This window comes from Lutjanus erythropterus, chromosome 9 (assembly GCF_056507025.1).
Source record: "Lutjanus erythropterus isolate fLutEry1 chromosome 9, fLutEry1.hap2, whole genome shotgun sequence".
Classification (NCBI taxonomy): domain Eukaryota; kingdom Metazoa; phylum Chordata; class Actinopteri; order Lutjaniformes; family Lutjanidae; genus Lutjanus; species Lutjanus erythropterus.
Genome location: NC_139325.1, coordinates 26,420,914 through 26,446,347, shown reverse-complemented (window position 1 = coordinate 26,446,347; position 25,434 = coordinate 26,420,914). Strand labels below are relative to the sequence as shown.

The following is a 25,434-nucleotide window of genomic DNA, read 5'->3' as shown; positions in this document are numbered from 1 at the left end:
TTGTAAAAAGTTTGTTTTTGCTACTATTCATTCTTCTCTAAAACTCCACCTCCTCCTTCTACACATCATCTCCTCTCAAAGTGTCAGCAAGAATGTGTCTGTATGTTATATTTACCTCACCTGTGGCCTATCTAGGACAACTGAGCGCTCTCACATCTGTGGATGCATCCATCACATCTGAGAAACGTTGACTGGATGTGATGCACTCTAACCCCTCTGGACTCCTGCTCCTGGTCTCATCACATACTCACACACACAGCCACAGACACACACAAAGAGACACTCCTTCCACTCACCGCTGAGTATCTTGTTGCAGCTGTGCAAGCTGGTGCAGGCGCCTGAGAGCCTTCTCCTGTTTGCGCTGGTCCTTCCATGATTTTGAGGCCACGTTGCGAGCAAACTCCCTGTGCTTGAGTTCCTTCAGCCTCTGCAGGAAATGAAAATTAAAGTGGGGGTGGAGGGAGGGACAGAAAAAGTATGTGGAGGGCAGGGAGTAGCAAGGAAGGCACAAGTGGGGGACAAAGAGGGGAGAGAAGAGAGAGAGAGAGATTAGTTTTTAGGAAGCTCTCTGCAGGCAGCTGTCTTTCAAACTATACACATCAGTCTGCGGCATTTGCAGATGTTCTCCTCCAAAGCTCATGTCCAATTAACTCCATTCAGCCCGGAAGAAAGCGTCTTTTACTCCAACACACAGCTTGAGAGCAAACACAACCTCAACTGGTGAATAGCAGATTACAGACACAGTTGAAATGAGTGACATGAGTGATTTAATGATGGTGATGCTCTTGCCACTGAAATTTCTAAAATGTTCAAGTCTTTGTCAGCCATCACGGCTCAGTTTAGGAGAACTTCTGATCCAATGACATGTGCTTTTCAGCTGGAGTTTACCAAAGGCATCGATTTAACTGATGCCAAAATTACACGTCACTACACACAAAAGCGCGGCCACTTATAACTGGAAAAATAATCTTGTGAAACATTGTTAATGGTTACAGATTTCAGTTGGAAGCAAGAAACAGAGATTTATTCCTGGTATTTTACACAGAAGTTGGTCAAACTCACACAAACTGCAACATAAACAAACTTAACAATTTTTTTCCTCAATATCATCTGAATAAATAATAATATGATCTTGTATACAAGGCAACATACACTGATCCATATACATGTTGCCAATGCTTAACATAAATTTAAAACTAAATATTTTAAATAGCACTTAAAATAGCACTTTTGTAATACTTTCAAAAGTCCATGACTGCCAATTTGGCACAAATGCCTGGAGTATGAAATGAGAAAAACTTTTCACAATGATATCACATGAAAATACACCTATAAGGTTATTTTGTCCCACTGCATTTAAGGGTCAAGAATTTCCTTCTGCACACTCACTGGACTGTGTCCACTCCATGTCTCATTTAACACTCAATTTACATTTGATTGTGGACAGCACTGAACCCTTTGTGTGGACATCAGACAAGAAGACATTTATAAGTCTTTTTTTTTTTTTTTTTTTTTTTTTTAACATAGCCAGCTGTGGAAAATTGTTGCTGCTTTCAGTATTTTTTAATACTTTCCCTGACTTGGATCTGTATGCTTTTAAGACTTTTAATATGTTATAAATGACATATTTGTCAGACAGTTGAAAGAGTTTCTGTTGCACTTTGTGTGGGATCATGTTGTATAATGCCTGTATTAATTGACAAAATGCACCATAGTGAGAATAATTTCATTTTAAGCAAACTGGTAGGTCTTCACCTGAATCACTGCGCGGATAAAATAACAATTAGCCCTGTTTTTTTTGTGTGTTTTTGTGTGGATAAGTGTGCATGTGTGTTGATGTGTGAAACTATGTGTCTATAGCCATAGGTGCGCCATTTCTCTCAGGGAAACAATGATTCATGCCTCACTCCGGTTTCCTTTTCTGACACACTTTAATCCCTCCTTTATCCATGCTTGGCAGGTGTGTGTGTCTGTGTGTGTGTGTGTGTGTGTGCATGTTGGTATGTTTTCTGTCTGTGCCTGTGTGTCTGAAGGCTAAGGGGGGACTAAAAGAGTTTGGGAACAGCTGCAGTATCGTACACCTCTATCCCTCCGACCTCCCGTCTTACTCCCAGTATATTTTAGCTACCTCAATGTGATGTGCAATCCAGCCATGGCTTATAAACTCAGGATTTGCTGTTTATCTTATATATTTGTGAACCTCTCCTGTAGTATAAATTGCAACAGGATTACACCACTCGCACTTTTAGATTATGTTACGCTATTATCCACCCATACAGTATGTATCACACACACACGCACACATCAGATTAGCCCTTCAGACATCTGATTTATTTATACACTCACTCTCTTTCACACCCAGATCTTATGCTGGAGCTGACAGTCGTCAGGTTAATCTCTGCTGAGTCTTACACAATCGGGTGTCTTTTTACATTATCGCTCGATGCTTAACATCCCACTGTCAGCTGACTGAAGACAGCCTTAAGTATGTGCCAGAGGAGCAGCGCTCGAGTGTTTGATTCCCTTAAACATACATGTCAGTGCATGCAGCATAGGTGTTTGTCGACAGATGTTTGTGTGTGCATGTGTGTTTGTTAGTGTGCGGTAAGGAGCTTTCAGGGGCTTTGATGCCAAACTCATTCTATGGGAAATATTAATCATGTTCAAGCAGATATGCATACATAATGAACTACTGCGGACAGAGCCAGGAGAGAGCAGGAAGAAAAGATCACAGTTGCATACTGCACTCTGAGAAATAAAAGTTCTAACTAGAATCACAAAGGGCTCTTCAGCTTGTTCCCATAAACTCTTTATGTTTCCTGGTAGAACCTTGGATAACAGTTCCACTTTTTTAGAGGACTCTGTTCTACTGAGAAACCTTTTATTTCTAAGGAGTTAAAGTAGAACCCACCCAAGGGGATCTAATATCAATTTATTGTATAAGGTTTTCACCTATAACCCCCTTGTCTTCCGAAGGTTCTTTGAAGAACTATATTATACTCTACAGACGAGGCAAATTGTTGAATAGATTGTATATTGTGGTCTTTAGGGTCTGGACATGTCTACCAAATTGGTAAATATCCACGGCGAAACATCGCAATGACCAATGATATTGTTGCTGGGTTTCAAATGGTCTTTGTGCCAAATTTATGTAACTTAGTTGTGTTTAAAAACAAAATCATAGACACAAAATTGAGTTGTAGTGCAATGAAAAGAAACAACAGCTTCTTTTTATTCTCCCTCTCACATGTCAAAAACAGAACGATGTTATGATGGTAGAGGGCTCAGTGGTCGATGACTGTCAGCCATCAGGGGCAACGTTCATCAGCCCAACCCAAGTGGTCATCCATCACTTTAACAATCAATGTTGCAGTTACTGTTGTCTAAATTAAGAGAACATCTTTTGACACTCATGCTTTCATAAATCCGTGAAGAACTTAAATTCTGTTAAGGCAGTTCTGAAACTTCTTTGCTAATTTTATTTATTTATTTGGTGCACTGTGATTGTGACAATATTGTTTTTGTTTGCTTCATGTGTACAGTCATTTTACTTATCTTTTTGTCTTAATTATGGGCTGTTATTGAGATATTGATATAAGGAAGACTAGTAAGCAGTTTGTGGAAGCTAAGGGGTACCCAAATAAAGAGTAAAGAATAACTCTGTCTTCCAAAAAGGGTTCTTTGGATGAAGAGGTTCTTAATGGAAAACCTAGACTTACAAAGAACCCTTGATAAACCCTTTCTTTAAGGGTTCTTCAGGAGCAGATGGCTCTGGGTGAAACTTCAGCCCTTCAGGAAGAACCCATTTAGAACCCTCACTTCTAAGAGTGTGCAGCTGTCCACAGCAATGACTGCGAGAGAGTCTATAATAGATTAAATATATGAAGATGAATTCTTCCTGCTTCCTCTTGTGTTTGCACTCTGCCGGGTTATTGTTCTCTCTTAAAAACAGGTCCCACTGCAGGCAAACCTGTAGCTATATTTAGAGCCAAACAAAATATTGCACACAGAACCATTTTCACTGAGCACACAGGGTAGAGATATTTCCGCTTTCCCACTTTAAAGCGCATACTTTTGTCTTCAAAGATGAAGTCATGTCCCCAACAGCAGGAAGTGATATTACTCCCGCTCTCCAACATGCCAGTCTCGCTATGTGCTGTGAAGCTCAATACGTCTGTCAAAGCCTCGATCAATATTCCTTTAGATGTGTTAAGGAGTGCTCAGGCTGAGGCAACTATGGATGAGTCAGAGTTGATTCATATCCACCAGGGCCTTAGAATAAGGGATGATGTATTCTTAGGTAGCATGTTAGGGGCCATGCTAATGGGCTGATTGCTCTTTTATTTAAAGGGGGTGTAATTCTGTTGTAATGAGCAATTTCTGTAATCAGCAGTAAATGCTGATAAAGCGCTGTATTCAGACATGTTTATCCCTGAATCGATGTCAAGAAAAGGAGACAGAGCAAACGCAATCAGCCTCCATTCTCTAAAGCCAATACTCCTGCAGGGAAGCTGTCTTCAGCTAGAATTTCATCTGTTGTCTGCTCGGTAGGCAGTGTGTGCATGCAGGACGGCATGCGTGTGTGTGCGTGTGTGTGTGTTCCTACAGTGCCAGTGGCTACTGTCAGCTCAGTGCCTCATGCAGCTCATTTCATGTGCCCGCCGCTGGCTAAAACAAAGCATTAACATTGGCCTGCAGTTGCCTCAATTCATTTTCAAAGAACAATGACAGTGGAGGAACAGTCTCATTTAATGTTTATTTCATGTTGCACAGTGTGGGCGTTCAGAAGTGGGAAGCGCCTTGGCTTGCTTCAGAGATTGCTTGTGTTTGAGAACGAATGTGTACCCGGGTAAGTGCGTGTCTGTATGTTTTTGAATGTGAGTGTATGTCTTGGCATGACAACAGATAGCTGTAGGAGAATGTGCTATCAGCAGAACCTTCAGCTTGTTAGTCCAGAGTGGAGGTTGTGCATTTAAAAAAAACAAAACAAAAAACACATGTGAAAGCAGGAGAAAACCTGCTGCCGGGCTTTTTCCTAATGGTCCATTGGCCTCGACTTGTCCAAACCGGGATAATGGAATCATACTTGAGCTGTGACTAATAGCCCCATGTTTTATTTGGTACAGAATATTTATTTTTCTTTTGAAGGAAGTACAAATTGAAGAATAAAGTGAATTTTGTAGCAGCATCCTTATGTACCAGATACATACAAATTAACTGCTCTAAATTTTGAACTTAAGTAAAAAGAATCTTCCTTTTTCATAGACTGGATACGTAGAGATAAAAACTTTGCACGTTATGAGTTTATTTTTTTTATTTTTTTGCAGGGCTAAGAATAAAACACTTTATCCACCTGATTCTTTTCCTCAAGTCAGTTGTATTTTTGTGTTTGTTAATTGTAACCTACTTATTCAGCTGGTTCAACTACTGGGTCAGTTTATTTTGGATGCAATATGCATATTCAAACAATGTTCTGTTTGGCATACTGGAGCCCCTGGGATCTCTTTAACAGCTCAAAAAACAAATTTCACTACCTTGATACCTTTCCTAATTTTATGAGAATTGTTTTGCTTTTAATAGTCCACTAAAGTTGACCTTTTACGCCTGTTTGGGGTTTCAGAGACCCTGTGTATTTTTACTCTGCTGCGCTATCCCTTCCAAATCCCAAATAAGCCTATTTTGTTATCAGTTATTGTAGTTTTATAGCTGTTTCTTCATAAAAGCTCTAATCTTAGGGAAGTCTAACTGATCCCAGAGTGACATCACTTCATCTGCAACAAGAAATATTTCCTTCCTAATATGTATAGTGATAATTTATCACACAGCATGAGCACAAAAAGAAGAAAGTTACCTGCTAGATTTGAAACAAAATGGTTAAAATATATTTAATTAAAATTACAAACATACTCACATCAAGAATAATTATGGCATTGAATCTTTTGTTACTGCAAACTTATTGAGTTGTCAAATGTAATTAGTTACACAGCTGAGAGAGAGAGTCCTTCCTCTGGCCCTTGAAGCTGGCAGATTTAAAAATATCCAGGAGGACAACAGGTTGTGTAGATTAGCAGAAGTTGAGAGTGAATCACATTTTCTTTTGTATTATCCTTATTGTGATGAGAATGAATACGTATATTAATTGAACTCTCTGCTCAAAAATCCAGAAATGCTGTGGTGCTCTGGTCATGAACTTGTATTTCATTGTCTTATTTGTATTACTTGTATTTTCTGTTGCTACTCTGGTTTCTGGTCTCCTTTTCTGACACAGTAATACAGTCAAATCAAATCAAACAGTCCTTACTTGGCGTAGAAACACTGCTTTTTGGCAGTTTCTATATTTTGTCACCTTCATTAAATTTCTATGCCCAATTCACAAAGGAGTGGGTTGTCAACTTTTCTACACACTGGGGATCAGGTCAAAAGAAAGAAAATAAAAAACGTTTGACTTTGCGGTTATCATTGCTCATATATAGCAGCTGGATCTGTGGGACCCAATCCAATGTCAGAAAAAAACCCAAAGGGTTAATACTTCCTTATTTACTATGTCTATATAGTGCAGTGGTTCTCAGCCTGGGGGTCAGGATCCCCAAGAGGGGCATGAGATAATTTCTGGGGGTCGCCATATTGTTGTGAAGAACAATATAATATAGTCGTGTGAACAAGAGGCTACAGGGGTTGAATGTCCTGGGAGAGTAGATGTTTTGTCTTGTCATTTTTTAAAAAGTAATTAAATTACCACTTTTAGTATTCAGTCACAATTCCATCAAAGTTCAAGTTTGTCTGTTTAGCCACATTGTTTATTTACACACTGGGTGCAAGTAGCATTGTTAACTAAGGGACACCTGGAAGCTTGCCTCTGCCATGCTAGATCATATCCACCTGGGTGTAAACAGCCACAGTGGCTATTCCACCCCAGGACCAAATAGCATCTGCCAATAAAATAACATATTGTGGCAAGCGGCATGGAAGGAGATCCAAGAAACAGCTCTCAGCCCCTTAAAGACATTCAGCATAAGGGACTTTAAAGTATGCAACTAGAAACCAGCACAAAAATGACAATTACCAACATAAACCACCATGTTCTGAACAAACATGAGCACTTAAGAAATACTAACATTTGCATTATGTAATATAAAATAGCAACAAACACCAATCCAATTTTCCTGAGGGGTCACAACTCAGAAAGGTTGAGAATCACTCATATATTGTATATGCAGTACATGTATTTCTATTTCATGTGTATACTGTTTAAAGTAGAGGCCCATTTTCATATAATTTTTGTACTACTATCAAGCTGTGACTTAAATTTTCCCTGCGTGGGATCAGTAAAGTTTCTTATCTTATCTTATATAACATATCACCCCCTTTAAAATGTAAATGTAAATGCAGTGCTATATGTGGGCGTGTGTATGTATATACTGTACTGTTTGTGTGTGTATCTGCCTCAAACTGAGGTGTTCCACCACTGTGTGTGTGCTTGTAAGAGATGATGCGGTTGTCACACTCCTACTGTTACCTGCTGGGAGACTGTACCCAATGGGCAGACTGACATGGAAATGTAAAACAGCTTTCCATCAGCACACATAATGACAAGTGATCACAAAAAAAATGTCTGTTTTTGTGCCATTACGTAGTATGTGTGTGTGAGTGTGCATATGTGTGTGTGTGCAGCTGTAGCACAGGTGCATCCCATGTACCTGTTTGTGTGCATGGTCGTAGGAATTGATGTGGTTGTCAAACTCTTGGTGTCTGAGGTACTGCTTGTGACACAGCTCACAGTAGAAAAGAGCCTTCAGATCCTCCACTGAGCAGCCCAAAGCCCTCTCTGCACGCTCCTGGAGAAAGAGGAAGGGGGAGAACGGGTGAGTGAAAACGTTGGAGGGATTGGGGGGGGAGAGAAATGAGAGCGATACAGGCATAAACAGACAGAGACATAAAGGGTTAGGGGGGCAGAGATAGAGAGCAAGAAGAGACAGGGGAGGGGGGTTGAAAGAATGGCAGATTGTTAGCCATTTAGAGCAAATCTGCATCCCAGAGACATCAGCAGTAATAGCCTCTACATGTGCTCTGCATAAAACTGTTAAACGGCTTCCCATTAAAGTGCGCTGCCTTTGCTGCTGCGGCTGCTGGAGGTTGGACAAAGGCACTGAAACCCTGTGCTCATGGCAACTTGAGCCTGGGGACACATTTAAAACAGCCACTATAATAAAAACCTGCGTATGTACTGTAATGGCAAAAAAGTCTGAGTTTGACTGCAGAGAAAGTGGCAATAGACAGAAAAACTCAGCAGCTAAAATGCTCAACTTAGACTTTTGTTTACTGGCAGAATCATGCATGTGAAGAAGAGAAAGTTCCAGACACACACACAAAACATAATGATGATAGTTTTTATTTATTTATTTATTTATTTATTTTTTAGCTTTATAGGCAGAATTTTATGTAAACAAGTTTAAAATATAATATATATACGTATATACTGATACTGGATTTTTGGGGCAGATGCTGATTCCTATGAGTTCTGATATCATGATGATATGGCTGATATTCTTTCTGTAGAATATAATACATATAATATAGAATATATACATAAATACACATTTTTTTTGCAGTGATCCCTCATATGAGGTTAATGCTTGTGACAAAGATATGATAACTTTATCATTCAAAATGATGTCAGGGTGCTGAAATCGTAAACTTTCACCAGTATTTTTTAATGATTATAAGTAACTATTGGAGCCTGAATGATAGTGGATTTTTCAGGCTGATGACGATAACAATATTAAGGTGTACAAAAACTCTATCCATATATCTGCAAATATTTTAGTGATATAGCAAATATGCTTATCAAACACTTAACACTTATTGTTATATACAAGGAGGCAGAATATTTTACAGATGTATTGATGTTTTTGATGTACTTGAGGCAGTGTGTCCATTCAGAGCCTAAATTACATTTTGGACATGTGAGAGAGAAAATATAAAGAGGCTGTTGCTGCTGTTTATTGTTCCACAGCTGCAAGTCATGTTTATTATTTTCTTTTTGAACACAACTGAGTTGCAAACTGAGTTGGTGCCGTGGCAAAGACCCTTTAAGACACAGCGACAATATCCTTGTCCATTATGATGTTTCACTGTGGACACTGTCTGACCCTGTTGAGGAGTATATTGATATCAGAATTTTTTTTAACTCGCTTGTTCGTGTCGACTTTGGCCCCAAAAATCCAGCATCAGTCGGGTCCTAATAGTAAGTGCGTAAATAGCATGTGAACAGACAGATACACCAGCACATGCACTGCACAAATGGCACATAGACCTCAGGGGATAAATCGCTTGTCTGCATGCTCACATCAGCCAGAGGCTTTTTTTTTTTTTTTTTTTTTTTGGGTCCGAGGACATCCACAATGTTGTGTGTACAATAGATGTGTGTGCTTGCTTTTGTGTGTTTGTGTGCGCGTGTGTGTGTTCAGGGGTGTGTGTGCATTCATGCCATGCTCTGCTTCAGAATGTAATTTCCCTCAGGCTGGGGGCTGCCAATAAACACTATTGAATTCTGTTCTACACTGACATGATGGGAATTTAATTTGAGGTTGTCACTTCTTTCTCTCCTTCTCTCCTTCTCTGGTTCTTTCCCTCACTCTGTCCATCTCCTGCCTCTTTCTCCCTCTCTTTGCAGCCACTCACGCTATCCCAGCTTCTCTTTTTTACTCGTCTTCTAACTCAGTCTGTTCCTCCTTTCCTTTATCTCCCCCTTTTATCCCCTTTATTTGCTTTTTTTCTCTCTGTCTGGCATGCTCCTTTTCTGTTTGGTGAGCCCTGGGTCATGCAGTGACAGAGTCTATTGGCCCCAATTTGCTTCAGTAATATGCCTGCACACAGGAACAGAGGTGAGAGGAGAAGAGAAGGAGCATAGGAATGCAGGCAAGAGGAGGAATGACCCCTGCCTGCCCTCTCACACACACATGCAGACACACACATACACATGGACACGCAGAAAAAAACTCAGCCTTATTATTACCACAGAGTCTAACAATCCCAGTTGTACTTGCCATCAGTTGTCACACACGTAAGTGTTATATCCAGGTAATTTCTAACTGCACACACACACACACACACACACACACACACACACACACACACACACACACACACACACACACACACACACACACACACACACACACACACATACAGGAAAGAAAACATCCTTCCTCTGGCCTGTTCATTTGGCTGGTAGTCTGAACGGGTGAAGAGGTCGGGAGGCTGAAGGAATGACCAGGCTGACACGATTCTCCTATACTGAAATCAACAGAGAGGTAACTAATATACATTGATCCTGTGGTGCTCGGTGTGTGTGTGTGTGTGTGTGTGTGTGCCATGGTATTGATCTGCCTTGCAGGCTTAAGTCACGACCAGGAAATGATCCAATCACACAGAGCGGCCTTCCTTTGAGTGCTGCCGGGGTGATGAGATTGAGATAATAAATGCTGCTTATTTGTCAACCTTTGGGCTTATGCAAGATTACATAGGAACTGTGAAAGTGCATGCCTTCATATACTCACTATATGTGTGTACACGTGTATATTTTTGTGTGTGCTTGCTGTTGTACCATCTAACTCTTTTTTCTCACCTCTCTGAGTTCTATCACTGTAATTATTTTTGAAGAAATATATATGGAAAGAGGGTTTATATGTACATGAGAAAACATGTAATGAATGAGAGCAGGAAACATGATTGTACACTGTAAAAACATGCAGGAAGTGAAATCACTCAAACAGCAAAAACCTTAAAGATTTGCACAACTATAAGCACATTCTTAGCCTCACGCTTTTTGCAAATCACCAAACACACTTTTTTACATTAGACACAGAAAGCTACACATCTTTGACCTTTCAAAGCTCTGCCTTTCAACATACCACACAGTTCAAACATGATCAAACGTGGTTATTAGGTGCTTAACTGTAAACTCACCAATCAGACATGAGAACTGTAAAAAAAAAAAGGCAACAGGTGAGTGTACCTGTCTTCAACACAAATGGAGGATGTGAACAAAGAAGATGAGGACCAACTTTATCAGATGTGATTTGAGCAACATTGGTTGACCATGTTGTAAACTTTGGGATGACACTGACAGACTGTTGCTGTTTGGACATTTTGACACGAGTAAAGGTGAAAAAACAGCTTTTCTCTAAAATCAGTACAGTTTAGCCCATAGCCTGAGTGTAATTCATACTCTCTTTTTGCTCTCCACAAACATTGTTGCCATGTTTACAGTTTTTCTTTATGATTGCTTAAGCCAGATTTTGAAAAACGGGGCTCATTTCAAACACTACGCACAATTCACCCAACAACACACACAGGTAGTAGAAGACCTCAGATCTTTTGCAAAATGAAACACTTTATTCAAAACTGTGCAGTAATGAGTAAAAACACAATTTTGTCACCATTAGGCAGATGCATGCTTCATTCAAGATTGTTTTGTTTGAAAAAGCTAAACACTGTTGTGCTCAATCTAAAACACATTTAACATTTCTACTTTTTAAAAATCCAATTGTCTGGGTGTTTTAGAGATACTGTTAGGGCAAAGTACATGAATGTATGGATCGCATGCAAAAAAAACGGTGCTGCACACTGATGAAAATAATTATTTCTCTCCACATTCATTCACATTCATCAGCCAATACATCTATACATCAAACAAACCCAGTTTGTATGAAGCATGTGTGTCGTATCGTAACAAAGTTGTGTTTTTACTAATTATTGCGCAGTTTTAAATGAAGTGTTTAGTTTTGCAACAGATCTGAGGTGTTCTACTACTTGTGTATGTGGCTGGGTGAATTGTGTGTAGTGTTTTGACAAAATGAGCCCTGTTTTCAAAATCGTGCTGAAGCAATTGTAAAAAAAAAAAACCCGTAAGCACCTGAGTGTTGTTACACCTGACAGCCGAGTTTTATCATTTGCATACAAAGCATTACAAGGCTTTGATTTGAAAGAGCAAAAAAGTGACATCAAGTTAGATTCCTGTGTCTAATGCAGAATAGTGTGTTTAGTGTTTTGCAAAACACTGCGTGTAGTATTTTGTAAAAATTGTGAAGCTGAGAATGTGCCTATAGTTGTGCAGATCTGCACTGAGGTTTTGCTCCTTCAGTGTCAAGGTTCTCCAGCTGTGTGTTACTTTTAATTTTACATGAGCTCTTCTAACATCAAGTCTTTTAATTTGAAATGAATGTACTGTAAAGAGTTCAATCAACTCAAGAAATGAAAGGAGCAATATGTAACAACTGTGACCTCCAAAATGAGTATTACAGTCCAAATAGTGAATTAAAGCCATAGATATAAAATATATTAAATTGATTGAAATCCTATTTATATATGAGCTATGGTTGAAGTGAGTTGTTTCTCTCGCCCTCTCCTCCCCAGACTTGAGGACGCTCATTCAGGCTGCAGGAACACTGCAGGAGCACAAGACAAGTGCCACATCATAATTTAACAATAACGAGCAACAGCAAGAGCTACACATTATATATTTTCATTTTCATCAGTCATTGCAAAATTACCTCAATTTGTTTTGTCAAATTCAGTCAACGTGAGATTGTAAGACAGCAAGTTTGAACAAATAGTTGTTTTTTTACAGTGTGTGTGTGTGTGTGTGTGTAAACCCTGACATGTAATTCCCCATTTTCCTGCTGAATACTTGAATCAAACATGAGAGCTTTCATTTGCCTTAAATGTATACACCTCATATGATTCCTGCCCTTATGCACCAACACAGAATCCATACACACATCCTGTACAAACACACACATTATGCATGCATAGTCGCGCAGTCTGTCAACCTGATATACCACTGCTAAATTAATCTAGACCTCAATTTACCTCACCAGCATAAATGTGTTTACAGAGAAAGCAAAATTGATATCTGCAGAACTGAATGGACACTGATTGTTTGCATGATTATGTGCGTGAGTGTTTGCGCAAGGTTGTGAATGTGCTTCCATGGTTTTTTCCTTTTCGTTTATCCTCAATTTGTGGCAGAAGCGCCACGTTATCCCTCTTCATAGCCGGAATCATATGCCACAAATAAGAGCCTTTATGAACCATAACTGTAGTTTCAGACACACGCATGTAATTCAAAATGTCCTGAGATTTCTGTGGAAATGAACAGGTCACGCTTAAAGTGTTTTACACATGTGGTCTGTCAGCGATGGAGAATGTGTGCACTGAAAACTAATGATATACAATATATTCATGAAAAAAATCCTCAGAATGAAAAAGTCCCTTGAGGAACTTCTGGGAGTTCTGCAGATTGAAACTGCGGCAGTACCCTTCTGATGCAATTACCCTGTCACTGCCATCATGCTTACTCAAACTACCCTCTTGTTTTTTTGTTTTTTTGGACTTTTCAACAAGGTAAAATTTAAAAAAATGTGTTCTTACTGGTTGTAAGCATACTGTACAGAGGCCTTTGAAGATTTTTTTGGAGAATGAGCGTAGTCAAAAACATTTTAGAATTCTTTGTTTGATGATCTTGACCTGCAAGACCGATGATCTGCACAGAAAACAGAGACTCATCATTTAAAACTGTCTTGCTGTCATAGCTGAACACTTACATCTTGACAGTAAGCTAACTGCTTACTGAGAGAGTCTGAATTTACTTTAGAGGCCAAGGTAGTATTTTAAAGTATCTTATTCACTGCTTATTCGCTACGATTACTGCCCAACTATTTTCATAGTAATGCAGCTGTACTTCACTCCTTCAAACTTCTATCACAGCAAGAAACAAAACAACACAATCTACAAAACAAGCAAGCAGGGTCAGTATTGTTAACAGAATAAATTTTAGTTTGGGAGTTTGTTGGTTTTAGAGGTTATGAAATAAAAAGAAACGCAAATATGGTGTGAATAAAGCTACATCTAAAGGGATAGTTAGAATCATTTGCGGTTGTGTGAAGTACACATTGATAGTATGTATATTTCCTACAGTAGGACACCTGCAGTTTGGAGAGGAAGGAAGGGGCACCAGCACAGAAGCTTAACTATAAACTGCTGTGAACATGGTCAGCAACAAAAGGGATTTTAGCAACTTAAAAAAATCAGTATAATTTTAAATATGAACTATCTTTAAAATATTTTCACTGCTTTACGTTGCAGACAGACTGCCTTTTCCAAAAGGAAACCGGTGTTGTATAAGCCAAATAGCCAAATATTGGTATCTCCAAACCAACCAAACTCCATGGAGGAAGTCAGTAATTTTACCTTGCAGAACACAAGAGTTGCGGGACTGACACTGCCTTGATCTGTTAGTCTGTTTCTGTTATTATGTGATTCATCCCTTTAAAACACCAAAGTCACACAAGTACACAAGCAAACTACCAGATCGAGGCAGAAGTAGACCTGTATTCTGTGAGGTCAGATTTGGAGGCAGTGATATTTGGCTTATATAATAGCGGTTTCAGAGTGGAAAAGGTTGTCTGATGGCAAGGTAAAGCTGTGAAAATGTTCTAAATATAACGCACACTTGAACTGATTTTTTTAAGTGGACCTTTTCTAAGTGGCTAAAATTTCTCAGGCTGCCGACCCCGTCCCCAGCAGTACACTGCGTAGCTTTTGTGCTTGTGCCACTCTGATCTTCTCCAAACTGGGAGGCTGAGGACCATCATCTACAGTAGTTAATACACTGACACTTTCAATAAGTACCACATATAACCCCACATTAAATAATCTCAGCTATCCCTTTAATGCTCAGAGTGATGACGGTAATGGAAAATAATCAACTTCTTTTCAATATGTAAACTTAATGTATAGTGACTTCAATATTTTCAGTGCTGTTTAATTTTTACATAATTTGTTATGATTAAGCCAATTACATTAAAAGTATGTTCCGCCATATACTGTAGTGTACTTGATGTAAATTGTTTCACTCGTCTCACTGGTCACTTTCTCGCTGGTTGTAATTAAATATTGAACAGCATTTTCATGGATGGCTGGACTGAGCCTAGACAGAGTGTGAGGGAGGACATTTGATGCTAACAGTCATTACAGTACAGTCACTCTGACACAGCATTTTGAGAGCATTCTGCTTCCTTAATTTGATGTATTTCTGGTTAAAACAGGATGTTTGGATGGACATAATGCAGGAAGAGATCATTAAAACTATTGTGTTCAACAAATGAGATGTAACTGTGGCAGAAAATGGCAGTTTTATAATGATGAGATAACCCCTATACATAAAATATGAGATTTAATAAACAAGTGCTGCAAATGTTTTTGTATTTATTGTGAAGTAGGTGTGGAGAAAGCAGCCGTTGTGCTTTTATCACCATGTGTGGATATGTGAATGTGACTAGATGGGCGAGCAGTGAGTACTTGAATACCTTTTGTAGGAGAGTGTGAATTATTTGTGCCTCCTCAGACTTATTAAATATGCCGGCCTGGACATTCTGAGATGAAGCTGATCAGATGTGATAATTGCTAACAGGATTGCAACACAAGTTTTAATTGCAATCTTGGTTCAGTATGAAATTCAAAACAAATGCTAACTAGCAAAAAATAGGCCGAAATAACATTCAGCATGCATAATAAATCCACGACGAGTGAGAGAAAGAGAGGCCAGTAGCAACATAACTGGTGTTAACAGATTCTCTCTGTTCAAATATATTAACTTCTACTGCGGAGAACTTTTACTGCAGGGGGCTGAAAAACTTCATGAATATGGCTTACTTTGAGGAAACCATTGTTACAGTAATTGCAGAGCTGATGCAAGCACAAGGCCATACAGGGTTACATGCCAATTATGTCTGTATATGACCTCTGTTTAGTGCTGTATGTCACTGCTAGTTTCAGCTAATGAATGCTGTTTCTCTTTGCTCCTGTATGATAAGTTTTCATGATTTTCAAGACTCTTCCACTTTTACGGTACAATACTCTGAATATGTTATATAACTTTTGCACTGAAATCTTTGCACATTATCAGCACAGGATAAAATACTCATTTGTTGATCCAATGAGCTCCAGTTGGGCCAAACTCACAGCTCAGCTTACCAGATTCATACTATGAACTTACAGTAAAGTTCATAGTAATTTCCACACTAACATGCTATTTAGAAAGGTAAAACACATTTTTAGTGCATCCAAAACCTTAGTGTGAAATCAATAGTACAAAAGGTGCATACAGTTTCTGGAGAAATATTACAGTATGCAAGCATTGGACACTACGCTGGTAAACATATATGCCGCAGTGCAAAGCAGTGGTGACAACAACAGGAACAAAATAACAGACAAAGTCACGTTTCACTTTGCCAGGCATAATATAGTTTTAAAAGTTAATTAATTGCTGGCACAGGTTACCATGGTTGTGCATCTAACAACCAGTGAGGAGGCTTATATTTGCTGTATATTCTGTCTGAAAATAAACATAATTCTGTTTATTTATTTATTTATTTATGAAAGTATGTAAAATGATACACCTTGTGGGTATGTAGTCCGTGATATCAGACAGAGCAATGCGCTTTAAGTCTGAAGCCAGCGGTGTGCCACAGAAGCTTCAAATGACTTTTCTGTTGAAGCTTTTAGTGCGGTTTGGCCTTAATGTTAAATTGAGCAGGTCAGTATGCTCATCTGTGCCTGATGGACTTGGGTTTGTCATTTGAGCATTTTTTTATGCCAAATGCAGTGCCTTTGAGAGTTTCTGGACAATATGTGTCATTGTTTTTGGCCCTTTAAGGTGCAATTTTGAACAAATAAAGAGCGTGTGATCAGGGATTTCATGGTGTTTCCTTTCACATTTGGAAAGTCAAGATCTCTAAAGAAAATATCAAGGCTACCTGCATATTTGAAAATTTCATTCTCGATTCATTCTTGAAATTGTGCTATCAAATTCTCATTCATTTAGCTCGAGTGGCATGGCCACAGAATTGCCAAAACACTGTACAATTTCAAAAATAAAGAAATCTAAACATTTACTGTATATACAGATGTTGAACAGTGCACAAAAGTTCAACATCACAAGGAACCTGAACCAGCTAAACCAAAGTGCTTGAACATGAATGAACCTGAAAATAAAGCAATAACCTCCACCCCACCCGCCCCTTAATGTGAAAAGAAAGTGGGATCACATGAGCAAATTGCTTATTCATTGGTGTGCCTGTGCAAGATATGTAAACGGTGATAGAAAGAAAATAAATGAAAAAAAAAGAAAAACATGAGGCCTGATGTAGATCAGCGGGTCGGTTTTCCCTCATATTGTGACAGACAAACACAACAGCTGTGTGAGAAAACAGCTCTCTTTAGTTTCACCCAGTACTGTTTTTGTTTTTCATCTTTTGAGTTAACAAAATGTGGATGTTTATTGCTGAATTTTGAGAAGAACTGTCTTCGGGCAGGTTTAAATTTTGAGCACTGTGTGAGGAAGTGGTGTCCTGTGTCTGCAGCAGTTCCTCCACACTATTGGCACAGTCGCTCCGCTTTTGGAAGCAATGTTTTCTTATATCTTCCTGTTTCTATGGCCAGGCTGTGAGCACTGCCTGTAAAATGTGTCTGTGTTTAACACCAGGCACTGTGCTCAGGTAGGTGGCCACAGAAGAAGAGAAGAGAGAGAAGAGAAGAGAAGAGAAGAGAAGAGAAGAGAAGAGAAGAGAAGAGAAGAGAAGAGAAGAGAAGAGAAGAGAGTGTATGACACAGGGACAAACTGTGAATAGGAGATGTTCATGAATTCAGAGAACTTCTAATTGCTACCGTGCCTTGTGTGAACAATTCAATAAACCATTCATAACTGTTTATCAAGCCCAATTAAGTCTTTAATTATCTTCAGCTATAATTATCACCCTAACTTGGCCACTGTAATGAATAGAAACAATTCCATTTGTAGGGAAAAAAAATAATTCAGAAAAGCCGTTTGCCTCCCGCTCCGTCCCCCCTTTCAGTCAGTCTATTTACATGTATCTGCAGCTCTGTTTTCTTCCCTCTAAAGTGTTCCTATGATTCCCTCCATCGGCCACACGGGCACAAAGTGCAGAGAGTCTGGCAGTGTGCGAGTCTGGCGGTGTGGTGTGATTTCTGGCCATTCTTCTGTTGCTAATGACAGCTGACCTGAGGGCTAAGTTGCTTGTTACTGTAATGACCTGTAGATCTCAGCGGCAGACACGCTTGTGCACATGCACGCACGCACATATACACACACACAAGCACAGGCTGCCAAACAGGATAGCCGAGTGTTAATGAGCTGATATTTGCAGCCCTAATGCATCTCCCTTGACTGCCTTTAATATGCCTCCATGGCCAGTACCCACCCATTTATCCATTTGATGTGTGTGTATGCATCTGCATGTGCGTCCCGGCCTGTGTTTCTGTCTATGTACGAAACCATCTGATGATGTTTGTGTATCTTTGTTTGGTCCAGATCATTAAAGCCGGTTAGAAGTATGGCCAAAACAAGTACATGGAGTGACTGTAGCCAAAACCACAGATGTGTTGACCATAGATACAGTCATTAGGGTTTTCTTACAGCCAAAAGGACAGATGTGTTAGTACCAGCGAGCTACGTCATCTCACGCACTGCCAACGACTGACTCTGTGAAAGAGACACAGACAGGCTGAAATAATTCAGAATACAAGAATACACAAAAAAGTACAAAGTGTATCCCAGTGTCCCAGAGTCAGGTGTGCCATGACTCACCGTGTTTCTGTGTAATCAGTATGCTATCTTAGGCACCAGCCTCTACACCATGAATCACCCAACTAATTCTCTTCTTTTTCTTTGTGTCTTGCTCAAAATATAACCAAATGTTCCATCTCCCTCTGACCTTTTAAGTTGAGCAGCATGCAAGAAACAAACCGAATAAATAAATGATGAGCAGATTATATTTGCTAATTTGCCCTGTGCCCTTTGTTGCCTTGTTGAAATGTGGAGGGCTCCTCCCTAGATTTGATCCGTAAACTGAGAGTCTGCGTCCATTGCAAAGGATGTTTTGTTTGCAAATTCATATGCATGAATGCAACTTGGAGTGCCAACTTACAGCCTCATAGAGATAGTTTGAATTATTCGAAGCGGGGTTGCATGAGATGAGATGAGACCTACAGTAGATAGCAGTCAAAATGCCCCCAATGACGTGCTGTGAACGAGGTCAGCAGCAAAACATTTTAGGCACTTAAAAAACAATATCAGTTTAAGTTTACACTATATTTAGAATATTTTCACTGCTTTACGTTGCTGTCAGACAGCTGTTTCTGATGGCAAAGTGCCATTATGTAAGCAAAATATCGCTCTCTCCAAAGCAACCAGACTCCTTAAGGACCGGACAGTGATTTTTTCTCGCAGAACACGGGAGTTTCTGGTCTATCACACTCTCTTAGCTTTGTCACTGTTCTGAAATTTCTAATTTTGATACAATACCTTAAAAGATACTGATATTTGATACCATTTCCAGTACAACTGGGAAGAAATTGATAACGGTAGATATAACGAGGCTATAACATGAAACTGGGTATAGCAAAGGAGACAAGTGATGAGAAGAAGAGAGCACTGTGGCTCAGGGAGAGGAGGTGGGACTGTGTAGGCACTGCAGCCATGTGTGTCAAATCACTGTCAAAGAGAAAAGAGAGCGAGTGCACCTAAAGTGCACCACGAATCAGTACAGTACATACTGTGAAATAAGAGTATTGAAAGCATTTTATTAGTATATATTAGTATTATAATATTAGTATTGTTATTAATCAATGTATCAATATTTTTGACAACACTACTGACTCTTATCAGTTAGCTTGTTTGTGTTATTATGTGACTTCTGTGTTTTAAAAGTTAGTTTAGATTAAGTAAATAATTGAAAAGGCTGTCAGATGGCAAGATAAAGCAGTGAAGATATTAAATAGAAACTAAATATAGTGACCGCTTATACTAATTTCTTTCTTCTTTTTTTAAACAGCTAAAACACATCTTGTTACTGAGCCTGTCCACAGCAGTACATTGCTCAGTCTTGGTGCTATGAGCCTGCTGACCTCCATCTATTGTACAGAAACTATGACTATCAGTAAGTATTTCATACAAGCCCACTTCAAATAATCCAAACTCTCTCTTTAAAGAGATATTCCAATTATGTAGTATTTTACGTCCATAAAATTGTGGGCTTGCAATACTTGGAAAAGGAATGGTTATATTTGGTAAAGCAGATGCTGAGATGTCCTTACTTTAAATCCCTGGATTCTTATTTTAAAAAGTGCTGTTTAGAGCCACAGGAGACGTTATATGATGGTGGGTAATACACATGTTAGAAATAAACTTCAGGTTCAAGGCTTCAGGAGTAAAAGCAATGCAGTGCCCCTTTAATTTAAAAATGCCTATATCAGAATCAGGTGAAATGCATAGGAACTGCACTGTTGAAAAAATTAGCATTTATCAAATGGAAATCTGCATGTTTTACACTGTTCGTGCTATATGAATGTAAACACTTGAAGCTCAAAGCCAACAGTTTAACCTTGTAGTCATTGTTTCATTTTAAATGTAATACACTGAAGTACATAAAGAAAAAACAGAAAATATGCCACTGATAAATACTGCACAGTAAGTTCAGCTTTCACGCTCTGTTTACAGTTAGTAAATAGTGTTACAGATGTACTGTTAAAAATAAATCTGCTCTAAACACATCCGTAGGCATCTCTGCTGCTGATAGACTTTAAGAGCTAAACCTTTCTGTAAAAAAAAGAGAAATCTACAGGGTAGCATCCTGACTCCATATATAATGTGTAACATATCAAATCGAAATATAAAAAAAGGTGAAAAACAATGAAAGAAGTGTGTTTAAAGGCCTTAAAATAACTGTACTGCTTTTGTCTGGGGCAACAGCAGGAAGTCTGTAGCATGAACAAATCACGCCGCTTTCCTGCTGGAGTCATAAATCTATGATTAGTCACAAGGCCCACTCAAACGATCACTCAACGAGCGATCAAAATTTAATTCCCTGTCCATCACAAAGCAAGGCCAAATAGCCCCCCGGCTGATGTGTCCACCCCTCCCTGCCTTCATTCCCTCCATCTCTCTCTATCTCTCCTTCCTATTCAACAGGGCTCCCTTGTTTTCACATAGTTATTCATGCGCTGTATCATTGATCAATCTTATACGGCACCACATTTAAAATCTACCCACCTCTCAACATCTTCCCCCCCCTCTTCTCTCAATCTCTCAGAGTTCGTGTCATCCTGCATACAATGTGAGCTCAGCCTCTGGCTCGTGCAGGACAAGTTAAACTGATTCACCGGGGCAGAGCATAGCTTACAGACAAAAAAAAGAGCAGAGGACATCTTAAGACATTTTCTCCACTTGAACAAACATGACCCACAGTTTCTTTCCAGACGTTTTGTGGATAAAATTTGTGTTGGGTGGGATCAAGGCAGAAGCACGAATGCATGAAAGCATGCATGCAAATTCCTAAAATACCCAAGTGCTCTACAAACTGTGGTCTCCTCTGTGTCTGTTAATGTATTTTTATGATCCTACCACTCACTCACTGTGCACTTCGGGGACTTGCATTTGTTTCTCTAAAAGCCAAAGGTTTCCTTCCTTTTTCCTCAGTGCAGTCCTTTTTTCTTCCATTTTTTTCACTGTATTAAGGAGAACATCATAAACCAATTACAGGAGGACAAAGGATGGTGTGTATAAAGGATGGAGAGGTAAAGTTTCCTTTTTGTCTCTTTGTCTCTGCAACTGCTACACATATGTCCATGTGTAATACTTTTTATGCAGTCTGTTTTACTTGTACTTCCTGTTTTCCTCTTTGAAGGCCCAGTGTGTAAGATACAGGGGCATCTAGCAGTGAGCTTGGAGATTGCAAGCACTTCGTCGCACCCTCCTGTTCCGAGCGTGTATGAGAACTTACAGTGGCCACGAAACTCTCAAAAAACACACAAGTTCTTCTATGGAACCAGTGCTTGTTTTCTCCAGGCACACTGGTATGCTGTGAGGCAAGTCCAGGTGTGCCGTGGGATTTTAGGATAACCATACATTTATTATTGTAATAAACAACTACACAAAAAGTTATGGATTAATTTTTAATTTACTATATCAGTACTTCCTACATACCCATTTCTATACCCTGAAAAATTCCTTCAAAAACTTACCTTAAAAGTGAACTTCAGTTTTCACTCAGTTTCCGGATGGTGGGAATTGAGTGTGACACATAAGAGGACATGACTGATTGATTGATGCCTTATTTTTTTCCCCTCACCTGCACTCTGGGATATGAATAAAGGCATGTCTTGAGATTTTGGCTGGTTCCTTGGTGTGCCTTGGCCACAAAACTTTGAAAGCTACTAAAGTAACACAAACATAGTCTTACATAGATGGACCGGTGTCCACAGCACTCAGCGCTGGAGAAAGGTCGAGCTCCACACATTATCATTCTGATATAGGTGGGACAAAATATCTGTCTTGTTTGTATTTTGCTAAAACAATCACAATTGTCTTGGGTGTCCCTGAAAATAGTATCAGGGGAGCTTGTTTTAAGTCCTGGCATTAAAATGGCTAAATCACTGCAAAAGAAAAGGTAACAGCTGCTAGCTTGTTTATGTTCTTACTGTTAGTGAGCTACTTTGCCATTTTCTCTGTATATGCTGCCAACTTGGAGGTTGTTGTTTTCTGTAGTGATGGAGAAATTGGAAAGTGCAGATAGCGGATGTGGCGTATGTCGTCTGGCGTATGTTGCCTGAAAAAGGTGTCTAATGGCAGGGTTAAACCTGCAATCTACATGTTGTGAGTCAGACTACTTTTCCCTTCAGCTTCATAGAAGCCAAAATGCTTCTGTACAGTTGCTTCTGCAGTTGCTCACGCTCAGCCATCCTGACAAAAACTCAAGAAGTAGCCTAGTTTAGAACATAAACACAATAAAAACATTTCACCATCCAATTGATTGAGTTCTATGAACTCACAGCCCGGTTTTACAAAATTGTTAAAGGTGATCTTAATGTAGAGAATTGGGTTTTAAATTTCTGATTATTGACTTTTCTGCATGAACTCATAATAATTCTTTCTCTTTTTTTGTCCCCCACAATCTGTTGATTGATATTTTCCAAATTGAACATACAAACAATATTTGACATCTGGTCCATACAGTACAACAAAGAAAAAATGCAAATAAAAAGCAAAATAGAGATAATACAAAACCAAACAGACAGATACTAGAGGACAGACACTACAAATCTAAAGCATAACTCAAGACAAAGACTGGCGACATTAAATAAATTAGAATAATATAAAATAAAAATATATTAATAATGAAAATAATAAGGTACTGACACACAACAAAATAGGTGGTTGGTCTGCTGTGTGTCATGTCACAGTTATGTCGGTAAAAAACCTGATCACTCATTCAGACATCTCTGGGAAATCCTGCTCTTGTACATACTTGAAGAAAAGGTTCCACATTACCTAATTTTCTCAGAGAGCCCTTCATTATGCACCAGATTCTTTCAAGTTTGACAAAATTAAGGGCTCCTCTTATTCATAGCGTGAACAAGGGGGGTGCTGGAGATTCCCACTTGAACAAAAATCAAGATTCATAATCTTACAAGAGAGAATCACAGTGCATCTAAGAATTGATTTAATTCCCCCAACCGTAAGAAACATGGCAGTGCAACATGTAAAATGACTTGTGCCCTTCTATATAAACAGCTCATTCTAAGCTAACAAAAACACAATGATTATTATTTTCAGGTGATTATAGACTAATGAAAACATACTTATGAACATTATGCTCCATTTCTGCCATGTTCTGACAATAAATCCCTCTTACACAGTGGACCTTTACTGCTCTCTCTAAAGCTGCTCTCAGGTGTAAAAAAATGACAGAAAAGGAGCCTTGGATTAGATTGTTGAGATCTGATCGTCTTTTATCCTTTCACCCTCTCCTCTCCCATCACCGCCTCTCATTTAATTCAGGTGTATTTTCTATTGTAGCCTTTTATATTATTTTGGGACTTTCTCTCAGTTCCTCTTTCATATCTGTTTTCCTCTCTGATGCATTAAAAGCACTTGTCAGTTATGTGTCCTTCCATCTGTGCGCCTATCAGGCCTATCAGGCCTATCAGGCTTCTCCTCTCGCCTGCTAAATGTCATCTTCAGTATTAAATGCTCTCCTCTTCCAGCTGGCTGAAAAATGGAATTATATGGACCATACACTCTTGACATTTGAATTACAGACACAATTGGAAACCTTGCATGGATAAATGGATATACTGTGTCGTTAAGTTGGTACACACACACACACACACACACCCACACGCACACCAAAATGTATAATGTACTGGACTTGTCTATCTGGACAAGGCGGCTGATTGACTGCTTCAAAGCGGATTGCGTCTCTATCTGTTAAAGTGATCAAACCGGGGCTGTAATCTGTCAAGAGTGTGATGATACAGATTAGAGCGAAAGACAAGTTAAGAAGATGAAGGTAATCAGTTTGGGAAGTGACAGATTTAAAAGAACAGGATTAATACAATCGAAGATTACACGCTACTCTCTTAACGCTCGTCTAAGTCTCGTCGCCTCAGATACTTAGAGATGAGGGGCGAGGGGTGTGACAGACAGACAGACAGATGGAGGGAGGGGGAGCAAGGACGGGTGGGAGCTGGAGAACGATGGGTTGCTGTTGCCGGTGAATTGAGGAATGATTGCTCTCTTTCAGGCATTTATGATTGCAGTTTCTTTTGAAGCTTTGAAGTGCGGGTGAGCGCTTGTGTGTGCGCGCACATGTTCGCTCTGTGTGGTTCATTTGTGCTATCAGGGGGATAGCATGAGTGTGTCCAATGAGAGTGAGTGATCTTTTCTCTGGCACGTTAGAGTGTGAGTGCATGGATGCCTAATGATACTACAGGCGAGAAGGCTGAAAAGAAAGTGCTCGCTTCAACATCATCACACACATCATGCAGGAGATACATAAACTCAGTCTGTGGTGCAGATCAGTCCAACTTTGTTAAAGCTGGTTTTGCTGTACTCAAAGATTGTGTAGCAGTTAAGACCCGGTGCTGGCCGGGAATTTAAATCCCGCAAGGGCTCTCTCTGCTTTCAACATCCTGCCTGCTCTGCCTCCTTCCATCTCTCTGCTGCTTGCCACATCTCCTCCTTTCTCTCTGTGTCCTTGTTGCTAACGTTCACAACTTTTTCTTCAATCCAGCCTTCTTCTATATGGCTGCATTAGTATGAACGGCCAACGTGCTGTCGGGCAGACAGCGTGAGCATGTCCAATAAGAGCGAATGATCTTTTCTCTTGCACATAGAGTGTGAATGTATAGATGTGTAATGATTGCACAGATGAGAAGCAAGTGCTCACTTCAACATCATCACAGTCATACAGGAGATACACTACACACAGAAACTCACTGAACTTCCTCTGTGGCGCACATCAGTCCAACTTTGTTAAAGCTGGTTTTGCTGTACTCAAAGATTGTGTAGCA

At 39.4% G+C, this 25,434-nt stretch overlaps 1 protein-coding gene across 1 annotated transcript in view; it reads right to left on the bottom strand.

Moving 5' to 3' along the window:
- znf804b (zinc finger protein 804B) overlaps positions 1-25,434 on the bottom strand; it is a 54,466-nt gene that overhangs the window by 6,383 nt on the left and 22,649 nt on the right. Inside the window, exons 3-4 of the mRNA XM_084726922.1 lie at positions 7,698-7,835; positions 297-427 (exon numbers count right to left, since the gene is read on the bottom strand). Coding sequence (XP_084583048.1) covers positions 297-427; positions 7,698-7,835 — 269 coding nt within the window. The remainder of the gene's footprint in view (positions 1-296; positions 428-7,697; positions 7,836-25,434) is intronic.